At 38.2% G+C, this 23,927-nt stretch overlaps 1 protein-coding gene across 1 annotated transcript in view; it reads right to left on the bottom strand.

Annotated features, from left to right (window-relative positions):
- cep162 (centrosomal protein 162) overlaps positions 1 to 23,712 on the bottom strand; it is a 33,341-nt gene extending 9,629 nt beyond the window's left edge. The window contains exons 1-15 of the mRNA XM_073486448.1: positions 23,631 to 23,712; positions 21,505 to 21,606; positions 17,022 to 17,154; positions 11,012 to 11,164; positions 10,089 to 10,266; positions 9,524 to 9,603; positions 9,383 to 9,450; positions 7,370 to 7,400; positions 6,828 to 6,902; positions 6,294 to 6,491; positions 4,943 to 5,024; positions 3,227 to 3,482; positions 1,657 to 1,888; positions 1,249 to 1,397; positions 751 to 900 (exon numbers count right to left, since the gene is read on the bottom strand). Coding sequence (XP_073342549.1) covers positions 751 to 900; positions 1,249 to 1,397; positions 1,657 to 1,888; positions 3,227 to 3,482; positions 4,943 to 5,024; positions 6,294 to 6,491; positions 6,828 to 6,902; positions 7,370 to 7,400; positions 9,383 to 9,450; positions 9,524 to 9,603; positions 10,089 to 10,266; positions 11,012 to 11,164; positions 17,022 to 17,154; positions 21,505 to 21,564 — 1,845 coding nt within the window. The 5' untranslated portion in view covers positions 21,565 to 21,606; positions 23,631 to 23,712. The remainder of the gene's footprint in view (positions 1 to 750; positions 901 to 1,248; positions 1,398 to 1,656; positions 1,889 to 3,226; positions 3,483 to 4,942; positions 5,025 to 6,293; positions 6,492 to 6,827; positions 6,903 to 7,369; positions 7,401 to 9,382; positions 9,451 to 9,523; positions 9,604 to 10,088; positions 10,267 to 11,011; positions 11,165 to 17,021; positions 17,155 to 21,504; positions 21,607 to 23,630) is intronic.
- Positions 23,713 to 23,927: the final 215 nt, after the last annotated feature.

Here is a 23,927-nt window from a genome sequence, read left to right as displayed (position 1 = left end):
CAAAGAAAAATAGTTCTTTTACTACACTAGTTCACTTCTCACAACAAGGTCTGTGTAACCAGGTCATGATTTCTATGAAGAGACACTGCTGTCAAGTTTTTGAAAGTTTTTGAAAGTTTTTGGCTCTTTGAGTGCCTCAAGCCGAGTGCCATCTAGTTCGGTTTTATTTGAGAGAAGACAGACATCTCTACTCTTCAAAACTCAGTTACTCACACTTAAACAATCTAGATGGAAAAACAGCACTAGAGGTAAGAGGAGAAACATAATATATATATATATATAGAGAGAGAACATATATATAGAAACATACAAATATATTTTTGATTTTGGGGTGAACTGTCTGAGTTCTGTATTTTCGTTATTGCCCTGTTATGTAATGAATATAAAAGAGTGGAAGGCTATTAGGTGCTTTTTTGTAAACCCAAGTCCAAATATTATCACTCCCACTCCATAATGGTGGCACAAACCTGGCTCTGACCCTGAATCTAACCTGAAACATTTGCTGCTCTTTAAGCTGTTATCACACATCTATGTGCTTTTCATCCTCAACAAACAGACAATGTTTTATTTTGATCATGTACCAACTCAGCTGTTACAAAAAAAAGTAGATAGGATCCAAAGGCAAATAAAATAGTCTATAGCCAACCACCCCCACTCTCAATCACACAGTGTGGTAAGAGTGTGGCGACAGAGGCATGAAATTTATATCTTAGTTGATGGTTTTGTCCAGTGTTGAGTGTGTTTGTGCACCTTGCTTTGCAGTAGGTAGTTCTGTTGTCTGAGTGAGTTTAGCTCTTCTGCTCCATCCTTCATCACCTGCAGCTCCCTCTCTTTCTGAGCCAGCTGGACTCTCAGCACCTCCACCTGAGAGTGGAGTGTGCATGTCTGTGTATGTTGGGCCTGTGTATGTAAGACAGATAACAGAGTGAAAAAAATGAATTTCTCTGTGAAGGGATTAATAAATAGGTCTTCTTCTTCTTCTTAAACAGCTAATAGTCTATTCTTACTTACAGTTGTCGAAAAAAAAAAAGGACTGTTTTATCTCCATTCCGCAATACAGGAACCTCTGCATGCTTACTTTCTAAGTGGGATCCACAAGCTTTGGTCTTTTTATCATAACGCAGAGTTAGCATTACATCATGTATATAGCCATTAAAGCATACTGAAGATCTTTTAGCAAGGTTCTCATTTTCAAACAAGTCAGTTCTAAACAAAACGTCAGATGGGAAAAAAAACGTATTTTATTACATTGTCCTCTGGAAGATAATGCGTCTGTCTGGCTTCCTGTGTGTGTGTAGCAACCTGGTGACTGCTGGTGTCTATCTGCTGTTGGAGGACAGCCACCAGGGACTGAACAGATGCCACCAGCTCACTGCTCACCTTCACACCTGGCTCTGCTAATCAAACAAACATAAAAGACACATCAATCACACAGCTCCATACTGCATGATGAAGATATGAACAGATTCATGAATGGGGAAACATCAATTCTGAAAAACATAAAGGGCAAAGATTTAAAAGCAAACAAAAATAAATATATATACCTTTTGTAGCATTTGTATCATGGCAAGATTTATTGCAGTATCATCAGAGAGACATACCTTAAATTATCTGAGCAGTTTAATAACTTGTTTTTTCATGTGTGTCACAATTAACCTTTGTGCTCATCTTTTCTTTGGCTCTTTGTGAATTTAGCCTTTTCTTGTGCATGCTGCAGAGGACGGGACACAGCAGACTGAGCTCTGGGTGCAGCAGCAGCTCTGCTGAGTCCTGATGACTTGGAAGTCGGTACTGTTCTCCCCTCCACTCTCCTGCCTCTCACGGGAGCCACAGTGGGTTTCTTCACTGAAGATGTAGAGGGATGAGAAATAGTGGAGCCACGGAAGGCCTGGGGAAAAAAGTACATAATGATCATATTAAAAACAAGGAACAAAATTATACAGTGGCATGTGTGGTGGAGGTGCTCTCTGTTTAAAAAATAGATTTTGTTGTGCCAGTTGTTGAAAAGCGATAGATGGGACACACTTCACAGTCATTTTGTGTCGTTTAGTTTATTTTTCAAATAACTTTATCTGTTCTTTTAACTCTTAATGTAGCCAACTCTGATTTTGCATCCAACATAGATCATGTCAGTGGTTAAAACAGTTTTCTAATAGAAAAATGATCAACATAATTAATATATTATCAATGATTAACTGACAATTGATTCTTCAGGCCACAACCTATCAATTAAAGAAGTTGCTAAAATGTGCATCCCTAGCTGGATCTGATCCCTCCACTAACCTTACAAATGTTCAATTAGGAATTTTATTTTTGGGAGAACTGCTGCTTGAAAGATATAATATGCAGCATTCCCGCTAGGTGTAACAATTCTTGAAATCTTGTTTTGATTCAACTTTAGATTTTAAGGTCTTGATTCAATTTGATTTAAACATTTTTCTCAGCACTTAACGCTTGGCCATTGTAAGACTATGACATCTGGATTGTAAAGATCAACAGATCATTGATTTAATGTCCTGATATCAACTGTCATTTACATGTTCAGTTTCTTTTTTAAAAAGATAGGGGTATTTTACAGCAACAGCTTGACCTAATCCTGGTACCTTTTTGCAGGTTAGGGTTAGAAAAGTTAAAATAATATTCACCAAAGTTGACTTTCAACAAAAATACCACCCTTCAGTGATTCACTAACAAACAACAAAAAAGATAAAAATTCAGTGTGTTACAAAGTTTGTTTTCTTACATCTGTCCTGAGTAAACCCACTTCCCAAACAAATCAGTAAAGGATCTCTGAAAAAGAAAGTAAACCCAGCTAATTCCAAACAATTTTTGATTTTTAATCATAATCGTGGCCCCCCAAATTTCACCATTAAAATGTCTAAAAACAACTAGACCTTCGTTATATATTTTGTTGAGTTGTGTCCTTAAATTATCTAAAATGTTTCAAACAAACTAGAAAAAACAGACCAAACGTAACATGTTTAAAACTTTAAAACATGACCTTGTCTTGATTTTCATCAGCAATAATGGCTGACATTGAAGACAACAACTCCCATGATCCCATGCTACTTCATGGCATTTTAAAACTACTTGTTTTGTTTTTTGCTGTTTTGACTGAGAGACCCCTAGCTGGAAAAGTTAAATACTGTGCATTTAAGAGGTCTGCTCAATGCAACTACAAATCCAAGCACTGCTGAAATGGACAAAGATTTGAAGTAAGCCTCACTGGTTGTTTCTTAGCTTTGTCAGCCTGAGAGGATGTGTCAGACGAATATTTGTTCTGATCCTGCATCAGCCGCTCTACTCCCTGTCTGATGCTCCATGTCAGGTTGTGGTTGGGAGGGTCTGGGGAGCTCAATCTCTTTTCTCCCTTTAACCCTGCAGTCGGGTCAGCCGCTCCTGGGTGCTTCAGTTGTGACTCTGGTCGAGTCATATCTGGGAAAGTCCTTTCCAGGAAGTTGGATGTCTTTTCTTGGTCAGCACTGCAATTCGAAAACAAGAAGAGAAAACCACATTATAAATTATAAAACATTTTGTGTTACTGTTGTGACTTATTTTGAACTAAATCCTGGTTTGAATTTGGAAGAATGTGTTCTTTTTTACTTTTGATGGTACTAATCTAACAGTTTCTCTGTGCTTCCAGGTTTTCCCCACGTATTAAACCCTACACACATCCTTCACCTTTCACTGTATTGAAAGACAGGAAAGTGACATGGACCTTTTCATCTGCCTGCAGGTTTAATGGCAAACAAGTACATTTGTCAAACTGTGGACTGTTACTTTAGTAAATAAAAGAGCCTTTACAGAAAGGAGAGAGCTTTAGAAATAAGAATTAACAGAGAAAGATTCAACATGCTTTGAACTGATGTGCTCCAAATGTCTGCCACAGCCACTTCATAATTAAAAACTCAAACTGCATTTTCAGCTCCTCAAACTGGTTCCAATACAGTGATGTAGTAATGAGTCAAAAATCCCATAGGCTTTTTGTTGAGGGAACTAGGGCGGTGCCAACTTCCGGGTAAGCCTACACCATATTGATCTTAAACTCAAATTAAGTGCAGAAAATCTGATTCCTAAACTTTACCGAAGTAGATACATATGTGTTGGTTTGGTTGAATCACAGATTGAAAAACTGTCATCCTACAAATACTTTGGACTGCAGGTAAATAATATGTATTCTTGTTAACCGATGTCAATAACACAAAAAACAATGGTTGTCTGTACACACACACAACAGCTGCTAGCTCTTGTTCAGGTAGACTGATTAGTTCACAGGTAGGAGTGTCAGTTTTTCAATTCTAAATGGAAAATTAATTTATATGAGCTTTCAATTTCGATTTTTGAAATCAAAAGCAGGATCAGCAATTCTCACAATATTTTTGATCTAACTTATTTTAAAGGGAAAAAACAGACACTTTTAAGACGACACAGCTAGCTGACAGGTAGCCTGCAGCTGCAATTCCAGGCACGTATCCTGTGTGCACTGACTGGTCTTGTAGGTAACTCAACTGTGTCACAGATGTTGGGTTTGTTTTCCTTTTCAGAGATCCTTTATTGACTTGCTGGAGCTGACCCCAGCTGACATTGGGCGAGCGGCAGGGTACACCCCAGTTCATCACAGGGCTAACGTTATTATTTTTATTATTATTTATAATTTGACCATTTATGCTTTTAATATTTTGATTTTATAGTTTATTTTGTTTGATGTTAACTATAAAGGGCACCAAAGAAAAAATGGTAACAACTCCAATTGGCTGACACCGTATATTTCAAGTTTAAATAATAAATGAACTACTGAGGCTAATCAGCAGGGCCAGATCTCTGTGGTTACATGCAAAATGTAGAAATGAAGAATCAAATAATGAGCAAATAGCTGACAGTCTGTAGATGTTTTGTAATGTCACCATTTGGATCATTCCTAGTAGGGTTTTGCAGTCCTAACCTGACAGGCTGGAGGGTGAAGCCTCTGATATGGTCCTTCTCTGGCCGGATGGGTCTCATCAACTCTTCTGCTGTGGGTAGCTCTACATACAAACAAACAAAATAATTATTCAACATACATGTACTTCAGTCCTGTCATGAGCTTGGCATTGTAGACACCTCAGCACAGTGGATGTGTCCCAGTCTGGGCCTGCTCTCTTTGGACAACTGACAGCTGGTATGCTGAACCTGTGCATTCTCCCAATGAAATGATCTTACCAAAACCACAGGGGTCAGGGTAAAGAGGCAACAGTCTGAAATGTACAGTGTAAGTTGCAACTGCTTGTAGTGACATCTACTGTATGTAGTGATGAAAAGATGTCAGTATCAAGAGTGGAGATGATGCCTTTTGAAGAGGTATTGTAACTGATTCAGTTCATGTGATTTACAGCATTTACCATGACTGATGATTTTAGGAGGACTGGCTCAGTGTTTCACTAAAGAGCATGAAGGATTGTGGGATGCTGACAGCCATTAAGGACTCACTGGTTATGTCTTCCAAATTTGGGAAAAAGATGGCTGCACATCTCAGTTGTTTCAAAAGGAAATGCAATCAAACAGTCTTGTTGAATTTTTCTGACTTATTCAGTCTTTAAATACAGACTTCAGTAAGAGGCAGCACGTTAATGAGTCACAAGGTGAACTACGACAGTGAGTCTGCACTGCTCTTTAGCTTGATTTCAACAGAGGGCACTGTCTACATTTCGATTGGACGATAGGCCTCAAGTTGACTCTTGCTCACTCACCTCAACGGCAAATTACAATAGTGGTTGCATTTAATGTAACATCCTTGAGCAGTTGTCAAGATGGAAACATTATTGAACTTCAACAAGTCATGTTACAGATCACGACTGACTGATGAACACCTGTCCTCTGTGCTGTGCATTTCAACATCAGACATCACGCTCGACTTTGACGGTTTTGAAAAGAGAGGTGACCATCTCAACTGATCCCATTAGGCTAAATTACATGGGTAGGCATTGCTTTTCATGTTATCATTCATAAATATCTTACAGTAATTCAATCTCATAGATTAGTTAGTTACATCGGTAAACCAGAAATTAAGTTAATGTGGTCTTACACATTAGGGAAATATCACGTTTGTTCATGAATAACTAATATTACCCTGATCTTTTCTTCATTCAGTGCTGCGTTTGGTCCTGAGAATTAGTTTAACATAATTCAGCACTATGTGTTTATTGTTTTGATTCAACTGTCCAATTTGTGGCTCTCCCCTTACATTGTGTAAGTCAGCATGGCTCTCTGGAAAAAAATGTTGCCCACTGCTGGTTTACCGCATTGTAGTGTCTGACCTGACTCATTAGTAGAAGCAGGCTGAAGAGACTGTCTTGCATGTTGAGGAGGGGAGGATGGAGACACAGGGCTGCTGATCCTTCCCACAGATGAATAATGGTGATTATGGTCATCTGAATCTTCCACAACATGGATCTGTCTGTAGGCCTCATGGAGAGCCTCCATCTCTGAACCTCCACTCTGCACATATGACTGGCCTGCACAGAAAACAAGTTTAGCCCTTACTGTATCAAAAACAATGCAGGATAAAACTTAAATGATCTTGCGGGGAAACTGCACGGAATCATTAATAGCCCCTTTTGACTAACAAAACACAAAGTATCTCCTCTCTAAAAATGCCTTCTGTCCTTCAGTCCATTTCCACTGTAATCACAAAGATAGTCTCTGTTCTTGAGAAGTCTGTTTTGTTTTTGTTTTTTCCCCAGACTCTCCAAGACTGACTGTCACATCACCATCTTTTAACAAATATGGACACGAAACTAAATAGCTAATAACAGCTGGTGATCTTACTTGACCCTACATGTTTGTGTTACCTCTGTCCAGTGATCCTGCTGTGTCCTTTCTCCTGTCATCTCCCCCAGTGTCATCCAGGGAATCATAGAGAGAAACTGAGACAAAAGTTTCAGAGTGACCACATTTAGAGGTGCAAAAGACAATTATGGAGAAAGATAGTTGATTGTCGAGTCTCATTCCCAGGCCAATAAAATACTGACACTTTGGGTTGGTAGGTTGTGTCAGATTGGGAATGAGACTCAACAATGAACAATCTCACATATTACACTTTCTAAGACTACTATATGGTTAGTGAAAGGACCACATTAACTTCTTCAGAGAAGTAAGAAAATATAAATTATGAATATAATACTTAATAATACAGTAGGCGGCCTGTAATTTGTAGTGAGGTCATTAAAAAAGTATTATCAACATGGTTTCTGGGTGTAGTCTGCTTGTGTTGTGCTTTATTATTCAACAGTATAAATCAGTCAATAAATCATCTGCATCAGCCATCAAACTCCTTGAAACACTTTGAAAGATGTTATTCCTCCCCATGCAACCACAACTCTTTTTCTCTTACCTTTGGCAAGAATTGGAGACATTTTAGACTTCTGAAAAACAGATAAAAGTGTGAATTACGGAATCATGTAGCAAAATGTCAGTTTGTGATATTTCAGGATAAACAAAGAAAGCTCAGAGCATGAGCTTTTTTCCTAACTAACTGAGAGCTAGACCTAGCAGTGATACAGTGTCTCCTTTGCATATTTCACTGCTACAGACGGATTGTGTTGGTATAGTTCTCTGCTCCAGGCACACAGACAGTGAAACACACAAATTGTTGATGGGGTCTCAATCTGTAGAGTGTAGCGTATTAGCCTATGCTGACCACAGAAAAACAAATTGCTGTTTTATTTCTGGTCATCAAGGCTAAAACAGACATTTTATGTGGTTTCTTTACTGTTTTTACACTGTGTGCCATGTTTCCTTTATTCTTTAACAACCTAAACGACATTGTTTGTTTTTTTAAATTGAATTTGTTTGGCTTTGATGTTGTCATCATTGTAGTGTATATGCCAGCTTACATCCATATCAGACATTGTCTTTATGCAAGCTTCCTCTGCAATATATTTAACAAGATGGAAAATGTATTTTTCATGTGATACCACACTAGAAGGCACACTAGAACCAAAGATATAGGTTTAGTGTTTATATATATATATATAAACACTAAACCTATATCTTTGGTTCTAGTGTGTGTATATATATATATATATATATATATATATATATATATATATATATATATATATATATATATATATATATATACATATACACACACACACACACACACACACATATATATAGTATATTTTCTTATTGTATGTGCAACATGATAACATATAGTTATCTTGTTTGCACAAGAACCATGTAAATATAATATGTGTGGGGTTAGGGTTAGGGTTAGGGGTAACCTTGTGTGCAAAAGATATAAGTATCATGTTTTAGGACTTGGGAGAATCAACATATAAGTTCAATATTTTGTTCAATACAGTGCCAAGACAGACTGTTGCTATATAACGCCAGTATTAGGTTATTGCAGATATATCTGTATCAGTGTATATGTCAGCTGATAAATTGCAGAATAGAGATGATAAACTAAGTTTACAGTCATTTAGAAAAGAAACAGCATCTCCATTACATATTTTTGGCTGGATGGCACTGGGGCTGAGTGAGTGAGTGAGCGATGAAGTTACAGGATTGGTCTGTGGGAAGCTGCCTCAAAGAGATTGTTTAGCTATAAATATGATACATTCAGTCAGAAATTCACAGTTCCAGTTCAAAATGCTCAGGGCATCCTCTGTACGGAGGATATTCAAATATGAATTACAGTTAAAATAAACACAATTAAAAACATTATTATTTTACTACACAACTAGGAATAATCAGGTCAAAAATAAACTCAAAAAAGAAAAAGTAAATGAAAAAACAAGCTTAAAATGCAAAATATACAGTATAAATATATATAAATAAAATTTAAAATGCAAAAAGCTGAAAAAGGAAATTATGAAAAAATGCTGAAAGCATTTTTGAAGATGAAACTGTAAATGTTAATGGGAAAAAGACAAGGGAAACATGAAATGTGTCATTCAGAATGGGGAAAAGTTCAGCTTAAATGGAAATTTGTCAAATAAATCAAGAAGAAATAATCAATAGATCTCAGCAATACATGTTTTTTAAGGCTACAGCCGTCTTAATAATGAATAAAATATATTAAAAAAATCTATGAATGTAACTTCTGAATGTTATAACAACTGCACTCATTCCAAAGTTACTGCAAGCTGACAAAAGAATATTCTGCTGTTTTTTTGCGTATGATTTGCGATTTCCCTCAAATAACAACCACCTGTCATGTGACTTAAGTTCCATAATTAGGTCATATCTCAACTGAGCCATTCATTGGATGTGGTTGAAAGTAAGGTGGTTAAAATTGTTTTGTCACAAAGTCAAAAATGACCTTCTAGGCTCAAATGTGGATGAATCATGGAGGACTAATGTAGTTTGAGATTGATCACAGATTCCAAGTACAAACCTGGAGTGGCTCTTTTCCATCGTCCTCTTCCTCAAAATCCTCACTGTAATGTGGAGACCCTGTAAGAGCTAAGAGAGAAAAGAGCTGATAGACACACAGAGACAGAGAAGGAGAAGTTTTCCAAGGGTTCATTACTCTCACCTGGAGTCTCTCTGATGGTCTCTGTGACTCTGGTCTTCCTTTGATTGTCATCACTCTGCTCTACTGCTTCCTCAGCTTTCCTGGAGGGAGGATATCCATCCTCATTACATCACAGTCAAAACCCTGATCTTCAAGGGCAGAGCATCAGCAAAGACACTTCATCACAGACTCCATAAAGCAGGCGTGGGCTCTATTAGTATGCCATTCTACTGTTCAAGGCTAACTTCACACACATCTGTCAAGGGATGATGAACTTTTAAAGTTACTTCCAAGCCCTTTTGGACAGAATTAATATCACAGAGGGTGATAAAATATTCACCATGAACCTCAGTTACTAAACACAGGATTCATTGCAGCATTTTAGCTGTAATCAATTTGCAGAAGGTGTTTTTTTGTAAAAGACAAGGACATTTTGTATGATGGGTCACGGCTGCCCTTTTCAAAACAGTTCCAAGGAGCATCCAGTGTGGTGGGACACCTCTCACGATTGATCTGTTTCAGACTACTTTTGTCCTTAAGTATACTGTACAGTGGGTGTAATATTGGAGTATGTCCATTTATATACCTGAGGTTTGTACCAGTGGTAGAACTTGATATGTCCAGCTCTCTGTTCAGCTTGGAGTAATCTATATTTGATGAAGCTCCGGCCTCTAGTTGGGCAAAGAACCTGGCTTTCTCCTCTTCTTCCTCCAGAGTGTCCAACCCCATGCTGGTAGTGTTCACAGCTGGTACCATCACCGAGTCTGCACACACATATAAAGACAGCATACATGGAAAGAATAACTGATACTTCTAAACTGAAATACCAAATAATCTGTGTGAAGATGAAGTGGAATTGGTCACATATTCAGTTTATGGCTTGTTCAGAACACCAAAAAGAGGGACTGAAACGCTAAAGGCTGCCTGTCCTATCATGACTTACTATTTGGAATACCTGATATATATACATAATGTTATTTTTTATTTTGTACTGTATTATTTGGTTGCTGTATTATTTCTATTTTCAAAGGCAGCAATTGTTCAAAACAAAAAGCCAACATAGAAATGGGAACAAAACATAATAAAACCTCTAAATAAAAATGCTCTTGTAATTTTATACATCTGTGGTGTGGTGACATAAATTAATGCTTCATAATTATAACACCGGGATTTTTCCTCAGACTATAATTGTACCATCAAAATGTATAAACGTTGCACAAACTTGGGATGTATAAGGCAACTCATAGGCCAAGTTGTGATAAAAACAAGAAAAGTAGCTCATCAGAGTTCTACCCTTCAACATCCTGAACAAACAAACCCTTCGGGGCAACACACATTAGTGGTGTGTGACGTAAGTCAATGACCACCTCTTGCTCTATATGTAAACCCACATGCAGCAATCATCACAGTTTGATGCACACCACAGCATCAATATACCTGTGCTTTTCATAAAGTATCTTGGCCCAATGTCAGTCTCTCTCATTTCTTTCCATTCTGTCCAAGACTCACCCTCTGTCTCAGTGCTGTCTCTGATGAGAGCTGCAGCTTCCAGCACTTCTTCCTGCAAAACAGTGTCTCCTGGATCCTCCTCCTCCTCCTCCTCCTTAATAGACTGAGAACTCCTCAAAGACTTCCTGAAAGTCTTCCCAGAACCCAGCAGTCCTGGAAAAACATGTAATAGTGAAGCAATATAGTATGTGAAGTCTTAAATTAAAGGTAAAAGGCTAATGGTAAGCTATATACAGACTACGCTGCGGTCGCATGATGTCACCCCCACTAAGCGTCTTACTACACAATTACTATACAAGTTTTCTATAAACTGATCAATGTACAAGTTGTAGGAAAAATTGAGTTAGAATAGTTTGTAACTAAAGTGGGCCTGTGAAGACGGACTAGTGAGTAGATGAGTCTCTGTGTTCGCTGTGATGACGTTTGATGTCCCTGACAACCTCTGTAGTCTCATTTAGACACTTGTTAGCAACCGCTGTTTTTAACACATGTAAATTGTGGGACATTTAATGAAAACACGTAAATATCTTAAGCCTGTGGTAACCACAGACCTTTCTTCAGGTATCTAACTGACAATGCATTCAAAAAACCTATAGACTTGATCTGCATAAATGCTAAACCATTTCTGGGTTTTAGGACTACGGACTGCACCTCTCTAATCAACACAGAGGACTGCTTTACACATTTACACACTAATACAGGCTGTACATGAGGACAAATACATAAGAACAAACTGTGGATCTGAACATTACTGGGAATAATTACACCTTACACAATCACAACAAAATAATCACAAGCTTTATTTATTTATTTTTTTAAGTATAACTTTATAGATGCATTGATGACCACTGTTTTTAAGCAAAAAATGTATGATGCAGATCAGATCATGTTCAGTTGTAAAATGCCATTCATGTATAATTCATAGTAAAACCAGGCAAATTTAGGTTTATCCGAATATTTTCATGTCAGCATCATTCAGGAAGAACCTCTATCTGGCAAAATATAATACATCAGTGAGCAAACCCACAACACTGTCATTCTTCAGGTCTATGTGGCAGGAAACTAAAAACATACTGTACAATGACAAAAACTTGAGGGAACTAGTCGGGCTTGTGATGTCTATCACTCTACTGCTGTAAGACTAATGCAACACTACCAAAGTGTTTAAGGGCTTTGAGTTGAAGTTACCATCGTCACTGTCCCCCTGGGAATCGGTGCTGGCTGGTAGAGTATCATTAGAATGTGTCTCATCAGGGCTCCTCTGTCCTGACACACACTGACGGTCTTCATGACTGAGACTGAGACTGGCAGACTGCCAGTCATCAGATGAAGTTCTGTGTCTTTCCACAGTTTGGGAAACCTCCAAAACTGTATTTTTGCGGGTCACGTCCAAGTGAACTTTTTTCCCCAGAGCTTTGCTGCGAGGTTTGGGGACCGGCTTATAAAAAGGCTCCGCACTGACAACTTCAGACAGCAAGAAGAGAAAATAATGATGATGCACTCTCCAGTGAAAACTGAAATTGCTATTTGAAGTACAGACAGTACAATCCCAATTCCAAAAAAGTTGTGATGCTGTGTAAAATGTAAAAAAAACAGAATGTGATCCATTGGTTTTCCACAGGTAAACAGGTCCAGTGGTAACAGGTGATAGTATCATGATTGGTAATGAAGAGAGCATCTTTGAAAGGGCTCAGTTGTCACAAGTAAGACTGAGGCGAGGTTCACTCAGTGTTTCCCATACATTAGCTAAATTTGCTCTCCCCGCCCAGGTAGATAAAATCCTGATGCAAACTTTTTTCCAATAAAGACACATTTCATAAAGCATGCAGAGCAGCAGCACTTCATTCTCAAAGTTGTCAAATGTAAAGTGTACTGATGGATTCACACCAACTCATGCACTGTGTAACAAAAAGTTATTTTGCAGTGCCGTGTTTTCTAGACGTATTCTCTACTTGGGCTAATCGTAGTATGAATGGAACTGTGTGCTGATTCGACCGAACAGTACAACACCATAGCTGTCTGCAGACGCAGAAGGTATGTCAGAGCATCTTGTGTAACACTGTAGTGAGAGGACCTGCTGCTGAACGGCAAAAAAGTAACTGAGATGAAACTATAAAAACGTGATTTTGTTGGGAAAATGCGAGTAAAGACTTATCTCTGAAATAAACAACATTTGGTTTTCTTAATCCTGATTTGCCTCCCCAGTATATCACTGTAAACACAACTAGCAGTGTCTGCAGTATTAATGTAGTTTTCTTATCTGGCAGGCTGTTGGAGAGTTTGAGTTACACCACTACATCTGGTGTCCTCTTCAAGTTGCTCTTGAGAAAATTTCATGTTGTTGTCCCCTCCAAAGGTGCTATTTGATTTTCAACTGTGCAGACTGAAATTTTCAGATGAGTTTAAAAAACTGGCTCATCACACCTCATATACTTTATGTACTTAGAGTCCCTCTGCTGCCAGCAGACACATAGAAACCTCCCAGATGGCGCACTTTGCAAACATACAAAAACAAACTGTGTACGTGTGACACCTCAGCTGCTACAACTTCATCCTAAGGGAAACACTGCTGACTGTATAGTTTATTATTCATGCACCAGTTAACTATGTCTTGTTTAATTTTAAAAAAAAGGACACAATGCTCAGTTAAAATTGAGTTTTACTTTACTCAGAAATTAATCTACTGTAGAGGTTATTTAAAATATGTTGATTTTACAGTTCACATTATGTATTGTATATGATTTGTTGACATTAAAATAGTTATCAATTCCTGACAAATCAGAAAGGCATTTGAAAGGCAAGTGAATAAAGGCGAAGATCCCTGAATTGAAGAGCCCAGAGAGCCAATGACTGTCGACCTTACCCTCCTTTCTGCAACCGCAGTATGATAAACTGTACAAGGCAACACCTTATAGGCCAAAAAGAGTTATTCATAAACCTTTGTTTGACTTGTTTAGTTTTGAACTTCTGCGTTACGTGCTCCATATCACCCACCACCACAAGTAAAGTCTCAACCTGTGGGAAACACTGGTTCACTACTTTGCGTAACACATGACTGTAAAGAGGATATTACAACATACACTCAGGAACACTTCGTAAAACCACTGCTGGTTGACACAGTTAATTTGCAAATATTTGCATTTGGTTTGTATTTATGTTTTAAAACTGCATTTCAACTTTTTGGGAATAATCAGTTTCACAGAGGTCATAGTTAAAAAAAAATCTGTTTCACTTTCAATTTGACAACAGCTATGCTGCCACCCCACAGAGAGAGAGAAGGCCTGCTGACCCTCTTTTGTATGCACGACTACAGGCTGCCTCAGCTTGAACTTGCCACCTTGACACTGTGCATGATGCATGACCTTGGCGACCACAGGATCCCCCAATAATAAATAAAATGTACATGTACAGTAGAGTTCTGGCACAACTTCACCCACTTCCAAGCTCCATCTTCTCCAGCAACAAAAAGTCTGGTAAAGATAAATCTCCTCAGTTACTTGAGCTACTGCCTGCTCTGAAGACTACAAGTTGGAAAATGCTATTGAGCTGCATTCTGGGTAATGTAGGTGCCAGTTTTGACAGGAAACATGAATATGTCGAAAAAAAAAACCCAAATATCTCTTCTGCTGCATCAATTTTGATTTATTTTTTAACTGTCCATAGTGGTTACGACCATGTTATAGGAGCGCAACGCTAAATCAGTGGAGTGTTCTCATAATACCGTGCTGTGGGATACAGGTACCCCCCATGTGACCAACAGACTGTTACGCGTTGGCTACATTGAACTCGTAATATACGTGGACCGCTTGCGGAGTGACTGTGCAGCGGAATGTATCTTTAAACTGGTAACTCCTGCAGGGCACGTGTGAGTCACAAGTCAAAACAAGACAGTGAGTTTGGTTTTTGGGATTGTGTCTTCAGTTTTTGGATCCAGCAGCGCTTTGAAACTTTTCATGGAGTTTGTGTAATATGGGTAAGACTACAGTAAGCTATAATAGAGATAATAAAACTGAGCAATAATCGCTCTGATCATCAACAGTCTGTATGCGTGTACACACTGTATGTATAGCTCAAGAACTTTTTGCACATTGCACATTTACATGAAGATTGCACAGGTATATGTACACAGACCCATCTATTGTATACAACATTTATATTCTATTTTATATAATTTATTGTAAGTCTATTCTTATTTTATTTTATATTTTTATTTTGTTTTGTACAATTCCTACCCTCACGCTGCTACTACTTTTTCCCTTCTGCTGTTGATCAAATTAATCTTATCTTTTATTTAATTTAGTTTAAACGTTTCTCTGTCATTTAGTCTGCTATGTCAATCTCTCCTATCAGCTATCATCAGAGGGCACAGGTGAAAGGAAACATTAAATAATAATAGAAACTCTTAAAACCAAACTGTGTAAAAGGTCCGTGCACACCTCGCGTAAAAAATAAAAATACAAGACCGGGCAATTTTAACGTCTGTAAAGCAGATCTCCATGACACCATTTACGTTCTACGACAACCTTTTAATTCCTCTAACTTTCTCTGTGATCATTCAAACCAAATGTCATACTGCCAGTTCCTAAGCACAGCTGTTGTCAATTACCTGTATTTGTCTGATGATGTAACGCTTTGTAATTTGTTCAGCTTGGGAATGATTGCATGGCTCTCTGTTAGCCAAAACCATTTGTTGTCTGTTGTCTGACAACAAAAACAGAAATAAATATGTACATAACAACAACTACATCATACGTTAAACTGAATTAAAAGTATAGGTCAAAACACAGCAGGAGGGGACTGAACAGTGTTTTAACCAGCTGACTCACACTGTGGATGCATGACATTTTCACATATTAACAGTGTTTTCAAAACGAACTAGCTCAATTTGGATGTGGTCTAAATGAACTCTAAGCTCTCTGTTGGGAAAGTGAGACTTTTCTCCACTCGTTCTCACCATTGTTGTCCTCAAGCTGAGACTTTCTGGCTTTGATAAATCTGCTTTTGGCCGGCTCTGCTTGAGAAAGAGAAAAAACAGAAAGGAACTGACGTACAGACCTGTGAATGCACACCCAGTTCCCTGTAGATCTGCACATTTTTGCTTTGGTCTTGATGTTTTATGGTACGACATTTGTTGACTGGATGTTCCTACATACTGAACATATATTGCAATATCCCACAAAGGGCATCATTTTAAGTTAAATTTAGAATGAGCTTCCATCAAAAATAGATTTGGTGCATATTCTCCACCGAGAGCAGCTTCTGGAACGCGCAGTGGCATGCCTAGTGGAGCCACAAGCTAAAATGGCCACTATCAGCTCCAGCTGGTGTGATGTAAAATATTCTGATGAAGTCATCACTTAAACAGGTGTCATCAAGTCTGTGGTGCTAACAGCCAAATGGTGCCAGTAGTAATTCCCATCCTTGGTGAATACAGGATGACGCTACACTTGTGTGCTTGTCAACCCTTTACATTATAAATGTAAAGGGTTGTATTCTGTCACTGATGATGCACTCACTGAGTACCTTAAATAACAAAGAAACTTTTCCTCCAGCTTCATCATCAGTCTCTCCAGAATGTCTCTGACCCGTGAATAAGGAATGTGTTCCACCTTCCAACATAAATAGCTGCACTAAATGTTCAAGTCACGCAGATTTTACCTGGTAAATCAAAAGAGTAAATTGTGCTTGACTATGTGTTCTGTCTATATAGAAAAAGGAGGAATACTAATGCTGCTCTCTCGCTCCCTCTCTCTCTTGATATTCCCCAGTAAGCCAGTGACCTCTATTTGGTTTTTCCACTAAACACCACTTTTATGGGCGTTTAATTGCTGCCAGCTGTTAATTGCAGTAACATATGCCCAAATCCTCTCTCAGTTCCTCTGTGGACTGCAAACACCAACACAACTGCAGCCACTGACATTAGACAATTAGGAAAAATGGCAGGCTAACAAAGGCTAACATGTCCAGTGTGATGGATGTTAATCATGGAGAATCGTCTCCTCATTATTACCTCTCCCTGTTCTACGGCTGTGTTCGTCATCTTCCCACCAAGACACTGTTGGTTTCTGGGCTGATTGCCGGCTGCTTTGAGCACCGAGCTGCTTGTCAGATCTGCCGAAATCCACAGAGTCATCTGAAACAGACTGACAGGGAATCAGGTTTAAGTCACAGTGGTGCCTTCAAAGACTGTGTACATTAACGGAAAAATGTCTGCATTAAAATGTTAAAAGTAGTGGGAGAAGGTGCAAACTTCTAATCGTCTTTTTTACAAACAATTCCTATGATCCCACACTACTTCATGATGTCGTCAAACTCCATCTTTTGTTATTGTTTTGGCAATAGATATATACACGTAGAGGCTTCGTTGGCCACTGGATCATGTCATTGTCATTGCCATATTGGACCAGGCAAGACTCACCTGTAACAAATACAAGTACATTGGGGAGCTGTGGGTTGTCTGGATAAAAAGCACTATAACGTTTGAATTTCTCAACCGGTTTCAATGAGTCATTTTTATATTCAAGGGCCATGACCTTTGTGTCGTAGGAAAAAAAAAGTTCTCCAGTTGTTCATAATCTTGAAAAAAAAAAAAAAATTGTTTGGCTACAATTGCTGCTGGATTCTCAAGAGAGAACTGTGTTACCCCCACTGGAGATCAATAAAGGTATAACTTATCTTATAATTGTCTTAACCTACAATTATCAGTCCTTGAGTTTATCTGTAACCTCACTGCTATAAAAAGTATAAGAAGCAGACTGATCTCCAGTACCTCACTATTTGGTATGTATTTGTCGATTCTTATTTTAGTTTAATTTTTCTCAATGATAGGCTGTTATTAGTAGTAACAGATGCAGTATCTTGAATTTTGAATAAGCTATGTTATGACTTGAAGCACAAGAAAGCTAACATGATAAGGACATAGACAAAAAAGAAATTTAAAAAAAAATTCCACAATGTAAAAAGACTTTCTGCACATTTGATGTAAATTAAATTAAATAATATAGGGAGTTAAGGACATCTCCACTATTATTAACTGAGGAAAATAAGCCAGATTCACTCTCATCAGATGTGGGTTTAAACAATTCCTTATGCCAAAATTATTTTCCACCACATCACCACATAAGTAGGCTTATTCAGACACTTCTCGTGAGTGTTTAGCAGTGATTACAGCCTAACTATCAAGATTCTAAGTAACTGGAGACAGTTTTTCATCATAAACCCTTGAATATAAAAACAACTCATTGAAAGTGGTTGAGAAATGTAAATGTTATAGTGCTTTTATTCATCAAAACGTACTTGTACTGTATCTGTTTACAGGTCAGTCTTTACAGGTCAGACGTTGACATATCACAGCAACAAGCCGAAGCAGTCAATGCAGCATCTACATGCATATGTCTACGGTTTCAACTGACAGACCCCTAGTGGCAGTAATTACAAAATGTACGTTTATGATATCCTTTGTTTTTTGTTTCAATCTTCGATAAGCACTTACATTTCTGTCCTAACAAAAATCAAACAAACAAACAAACAGTTGCTTGTGGCGACAGTGGCTTTTGTAATATTAGATTTCAATACTCAGTTACAAGACAAAAGTCTGATACTCATTCTTCTTCTATTAGTCCTACATCACTTCAAAAGAAGATAAGTTAACATCTAGTCCGCACTACCATTGTAAAAAGTTGGTGTTGTTGGGGATTGGATAGATGGACATGCAGATAGATATTTAATGCATGCCTTCTAAAATCACAGTAATACATTAACTCTCTCAATTTCCATCTATTATGCTTAAAGAAATCAGCTAGTTAAACCAGGAAACACTGTGAAAGAGCCAATTTTAAAATTGTTGAGTAGATTCTTAAAAAATATTTTTCTCTTTGGAAATGCAATCAGACAAGTTAACAAAGCTGCCATAACAGTAATAATCTGAACGCTCTTTGTTTTGGTGGTGCAATATGTGATCATTTTAGTTCGACATATTCTAAAATAAACTTCACTTATCAACAGAATGTGAAGAAATAACAGTTTTGACATTATGTCAAAGATTAAGTCTATGTATTGTGTTGTAGAGATATGTACTGATATTAGCAAGCTAACCAGCTGGCCCTGTGCCAAAAAAACCCTCTTTCTCCAAGTGCTCAAAATGTCCGGTGCTAGCAGTAGCCCTTTTCACACAGAGATGCCGCATTATCTCCGCAGTGGCGGTTTGCCAATTCTCCGCTGTTGGTTGTTCACACAGAGCCAAGCAGCTCCGGCGTTAAAGACGAACCAGAGTGTAATTGACACAGAAAGCCGGCGCCGCGCATCCAAAAGAGACATGACGGTACACGTCATGGCAATGACATGTGTTTTTTTCAACGTGTTTCCCCCGGTGTTTACCTGTTAATCTAAACATGTACACACTGACTGTTTATAATCATATAGATGCTGTTATAATGTGTTGTGATTGGAATCCTGACCCACCAAACATCCTGGAAAGTGACAAAGTTACGTTTTTCGCTCTAAATTACATAATCGCCATCAGTAAACTGGACGCTGTCTGACTCTGTCACTCGCGGGGAGGGAGGCTGTTTCCTGGGGGAAAGTTCACTGAAGTCTCGGTGGAGGGCTGACCGTCGCGGTGATTTTTTTCACCGCAACAAACACTTGGTGAGTTAAAGTTTTTTGCCGGGGATAGACGCTGTTTTTCGAGCAGAAATGTGACGAAGAGTCGGTCAGACGGACAGGCTGACAGACACTTCTCCACGTATAACTGCGGTATTTTTTTCCTCATATAAGTTGCCAAAGACTCTACCAGTTACTACGTTACTGTTGTTTGGTCCTGTAACGTTGCTTTGTGGGACATTTCTCTTTATTTTGTTGAGTGATGGACCTGTTTAGTTATCAGACAGTGAACACCTTTAAATCGACACGCCCCCGCTCCGCGCCGCTGGCTTATCCGTTCACACTGGTTCAGTTTGCCAATACTGCGCCTCTGATACTACCTCTAATACTACCTCTGATACTACCTCTAATACTACCTCTGATACTACCTCTAATACTACCTCTGATACTACCTCTGATACTACCTCTAATACTACCTCTGATACTACCTCTAATACTACCTCTGATACTACCTCTGATACTACCTCTAATACTACCTCTAATACTACCTCTGATACTACCTCTGATACTACCTCTAATACTACCTCTGATACTACCTCTAATACTACCTCTGATACTACCTCTGATACTACCTCTAATACTACCTCTAATACTACCTCTGATACTACCTCTGATACTACCTCTAATACTACCTCTAATACTACCTCTGATACTACCTCTGATACTACCTCTAATACTACCTCTAATACTACCTCTGATACTACCTCTAATACTACCTCTAATACTACCTCTGATACTACCTCTAATAATACCTCTAATACTACCTCTGATACTACCTCTAATACTACCTCTGATACTACCTCTGATACTACCTCTAATACTACCTCTAATACTACCTCTGATACTACCTCTAATACTACCTCTGATACTACCTCTGATACTACCTCTAATACTACCTCTGATACTACCTCTAATACTACCTCTAATACTACCTCTGATACTACCTCTAATACTACCTCTAATACTACCTCTGATACTACCTCTGATAATACCTCTAATACTACCTCTGATACTACCTCTAATACTACCTCTGATACTACCTCTGATAATACCTCTAATACTACCTCTGATACTACCTCTAATACTACCTCTGATACTACCTCTGATAATACCTCTAATACTACCTCTGATACTACCTCTAATACTACCTCTGATACTACCTCTGATAATACCTCTAATACTACCTCTGATACTACCTCTAATACTACCTCTGATACTACCTCTAATACTACCTCTGATACTACCTCTGATAATACCTCTAATACTACCTCTGATACTACCTCTGATACTACCTCTGATAATACCTCTAATACTACCTCTGATACTACCTCTAATACTACCTCTGATACTACCTCCGAAGGCGCATCAGAGGGAAATTTCACCCCTCGCCGCATCTGAAACTTTCACACAGAGGAGGATGCGGAGAATTGGCGCAGGATCCCCGCATGCAAACGGCAGTGTGAATGGGGCTAGTGTAAAGACCAATGCTCAGGCTAACTGCGTGGGTAACTAAGCTAACAAGCTAACAGTAGCTACAGTCATAAATTCTTACATATTGCACCTTTAATCCAACTGCATGGATGACCAAATGAATATCCAGAAAAACTCTCTGCAGTGTGTCAACTTAAAGAAATTACACGTGAGTCCCTTTCTCCCTCTTTTACACACTCTCTCTCTCTGTGCCAAATATAACACAAGCATTGTGGCTCATTCAGTAAATGTCCCGTCACCCAGTCATTTTTTATATCCCATGTCTGAAAGGGGCTTATGAGGCATGTTGCATCATGCAACCCTTAATAAATAGCATGATAATCTACACACTGTTACATTACCTCCTTCAAGAACAGCTCAAACTGTTCATCCAGCTCCTCCTTGGTCAGTCTGTGAGACATAGTGATACTGTCCACTCCATCAGTCAATGGGAACAGAAACAACTAATGTAAGACAAAAAGAATGAGGGAAAAATTACAGCTCGTGTGTGTAGCATACTTACAAATGTTATTATAAACTTTAAGCATTAAACGTGTTATTTTGTTTTTTTCATTGTGGATACAATCCAAAACACTGGCAATCAAAGAGAGAGAAAAGAGTTAATAGGTATCAGAATCAGAATCAGAATACTTTATTAATCCCCTTATTTTTATTTATGTATTTTAGTGTATAAATGATTATATTTTCATTAAAAAATATTGTTCAAAAACAAAATGCTAACAATAAAAAAATATAAATTAGTTAACAGCTGTTAATCAGCCTAAATATAAGCATAAAAGTTCATTTATGACATTGGGAAAAGAAGTCCGTCAAAACATAACCATTATGGAAGATACACTTACTAACTTTCTTTCCTGGAGCTTTCAACTACATCTCATGATATTCATCAATTAATAGGGTTTGCTCAGTTGTCATGGAGATGATCATAAATATTTATAAATCTTTTTTATACTGGACATACAGATCACAAGATGAATACATCCTGTATGCACTGTTATGATAATGGAGATATACACTGGCTAAAACAATGTTGCTCTTTGTCATAAAGCTGACATTGTGACTTCTCAAAGCAGGAAAAACACAGGTGTAAACAATAACATGAATAGCAATGGCTCCATTAAGCTGTGTCACTGAACCAGCAGTCACAATAACAGAGCCGCCAGCCATTATCAATTCTATTAACTAAACCAGTGGGCTTCATTCAGTGGCAAAATATTCCCTGTGAAAAGCTGTTTTTTAAAGTTACTTGACTGACGTATTTGAGTAAACTGAACTACCAATAACTCCATCCTTGGACCATTATATCTACATGCTGATATGTTTTCCCCACAGCAAGTTAAGATTAAATAGGCAGTCTGCATGAACCTGACAAAATGTAACCAGAAAATAGCTACCCATTACCAGTGTGGTAGAAAAAAACAGACTTCACATCAGTCCATTCCTAACAAAAGTACATCTTTCTCTATTTCTCTATCTTTCTCTTTCTCTATTTTTAAGCACCAAGCAAATCTGTCAAGTTGGTGATCAGAAAACTTTATGAGAAGTGTTGTGGAAACCACTTTGAGCACATTTCATTGCATCTGTTAGTGTCAGCGTTTATTTCTATTTACTCAGATTCGTATTTAAAGATGCCGTTTATAAATATGTTATAAGAAATAGACTTACTACTGACATAGCTGGCTTTAAATGGATAAGACATGCCTGTGCTTTCAGGACAGTCTTTTCACTTGGAAATATATCAGCCTACACACTCGTTTTAAATCTATCAACCGATCATTTTCTATTAGTTTTCTATTAGTTAAGAAGCACTTTGTACATGAAACAGTTAACGTAACAATGAGCTCTGTCAACCATTGGCAAAAGGTGACATTTTTACTGAAATAAAATGCTTCTCGGTAAATTATCTTATGCCGAATCGTCCATGAAAGCTTAACGATTAAAAAAACTAAACCCAGTACACCAAAACATTCTCAGATGGTCAAAGAGGGGACAGTATTATAAAATACAGTCAAGAGAGAACGGAGCCTTGTCAGTTCGTGAGGTGTCAGCCACATAAAATAACACAGTAGCACTTCCGGTCGCAACTGTCAAAACGAAACCATACCGGAGCTCATCCACGAAAACAACATGAAATTAAATGTTTTCTTTAATGCAATCCTATATTGACCTAGTGACGACTAAATTAATTTGTTATTAAAGGAAAGACACTCTTCATTTTCCACACAAACGTCCGCTTAACACTTGCGGTAGCACAAAAAACTAACTAGTTACGTTGGCACCCCATTTGTATTTTGAAGAAAGTACTGCCTTACTTCCGGTCTTGTTCAGGAACATTGACACAGCCAACAGTAGCTAAGGAGTTTATCTCCAGCTGGTTACGTTAGCTTGCTAGAAGCACCACACTTTCGTTAGCGTAGATAATACATCCATTGCGTAAATGTATCGGTCTGGTATCGACACAACTTACGCACAAGACTCGACGTTGTCCGCTCTTTCAACCAAACACTTGTTGAAACGTCCCAGTCCTCGGGCTGTTGTTTTGAGTGTCTGGTAGTTCCCGCGACAACACCCGGCTGACAATCCATCCTGATTGGCTAGGGGGAAAAGCGTCACAATAAATGATAACCAATGGACGAAAAGATTGACCATAGATCTTTCAGAGAGAGCAGCTGAGGGATGTCACAGACAGGGACAGGTTTCTGTATGTGGGGCCTTTGGTGTGCATGATAAAGGGATACAGAAACGCCTCATGGTCATGGACACC

Source organism: Pagrus major, chromosome 18 (assembly GCF_040436345.1).
Source record: "Pagrus major chromosome 18, Pma_NU_1.0".
NCBI classification, from domain to species: Eukaryota; Metazoa; Chordata; class Actinopteri; order Spariformes; family Sparidae; genus Pagrus; species Pagrus major.
The sequence above is the reverse complement of the archived record's forward strand: the minus strand, read 5'-3'. Positions and strand labels throughout refer to the sequence as shown.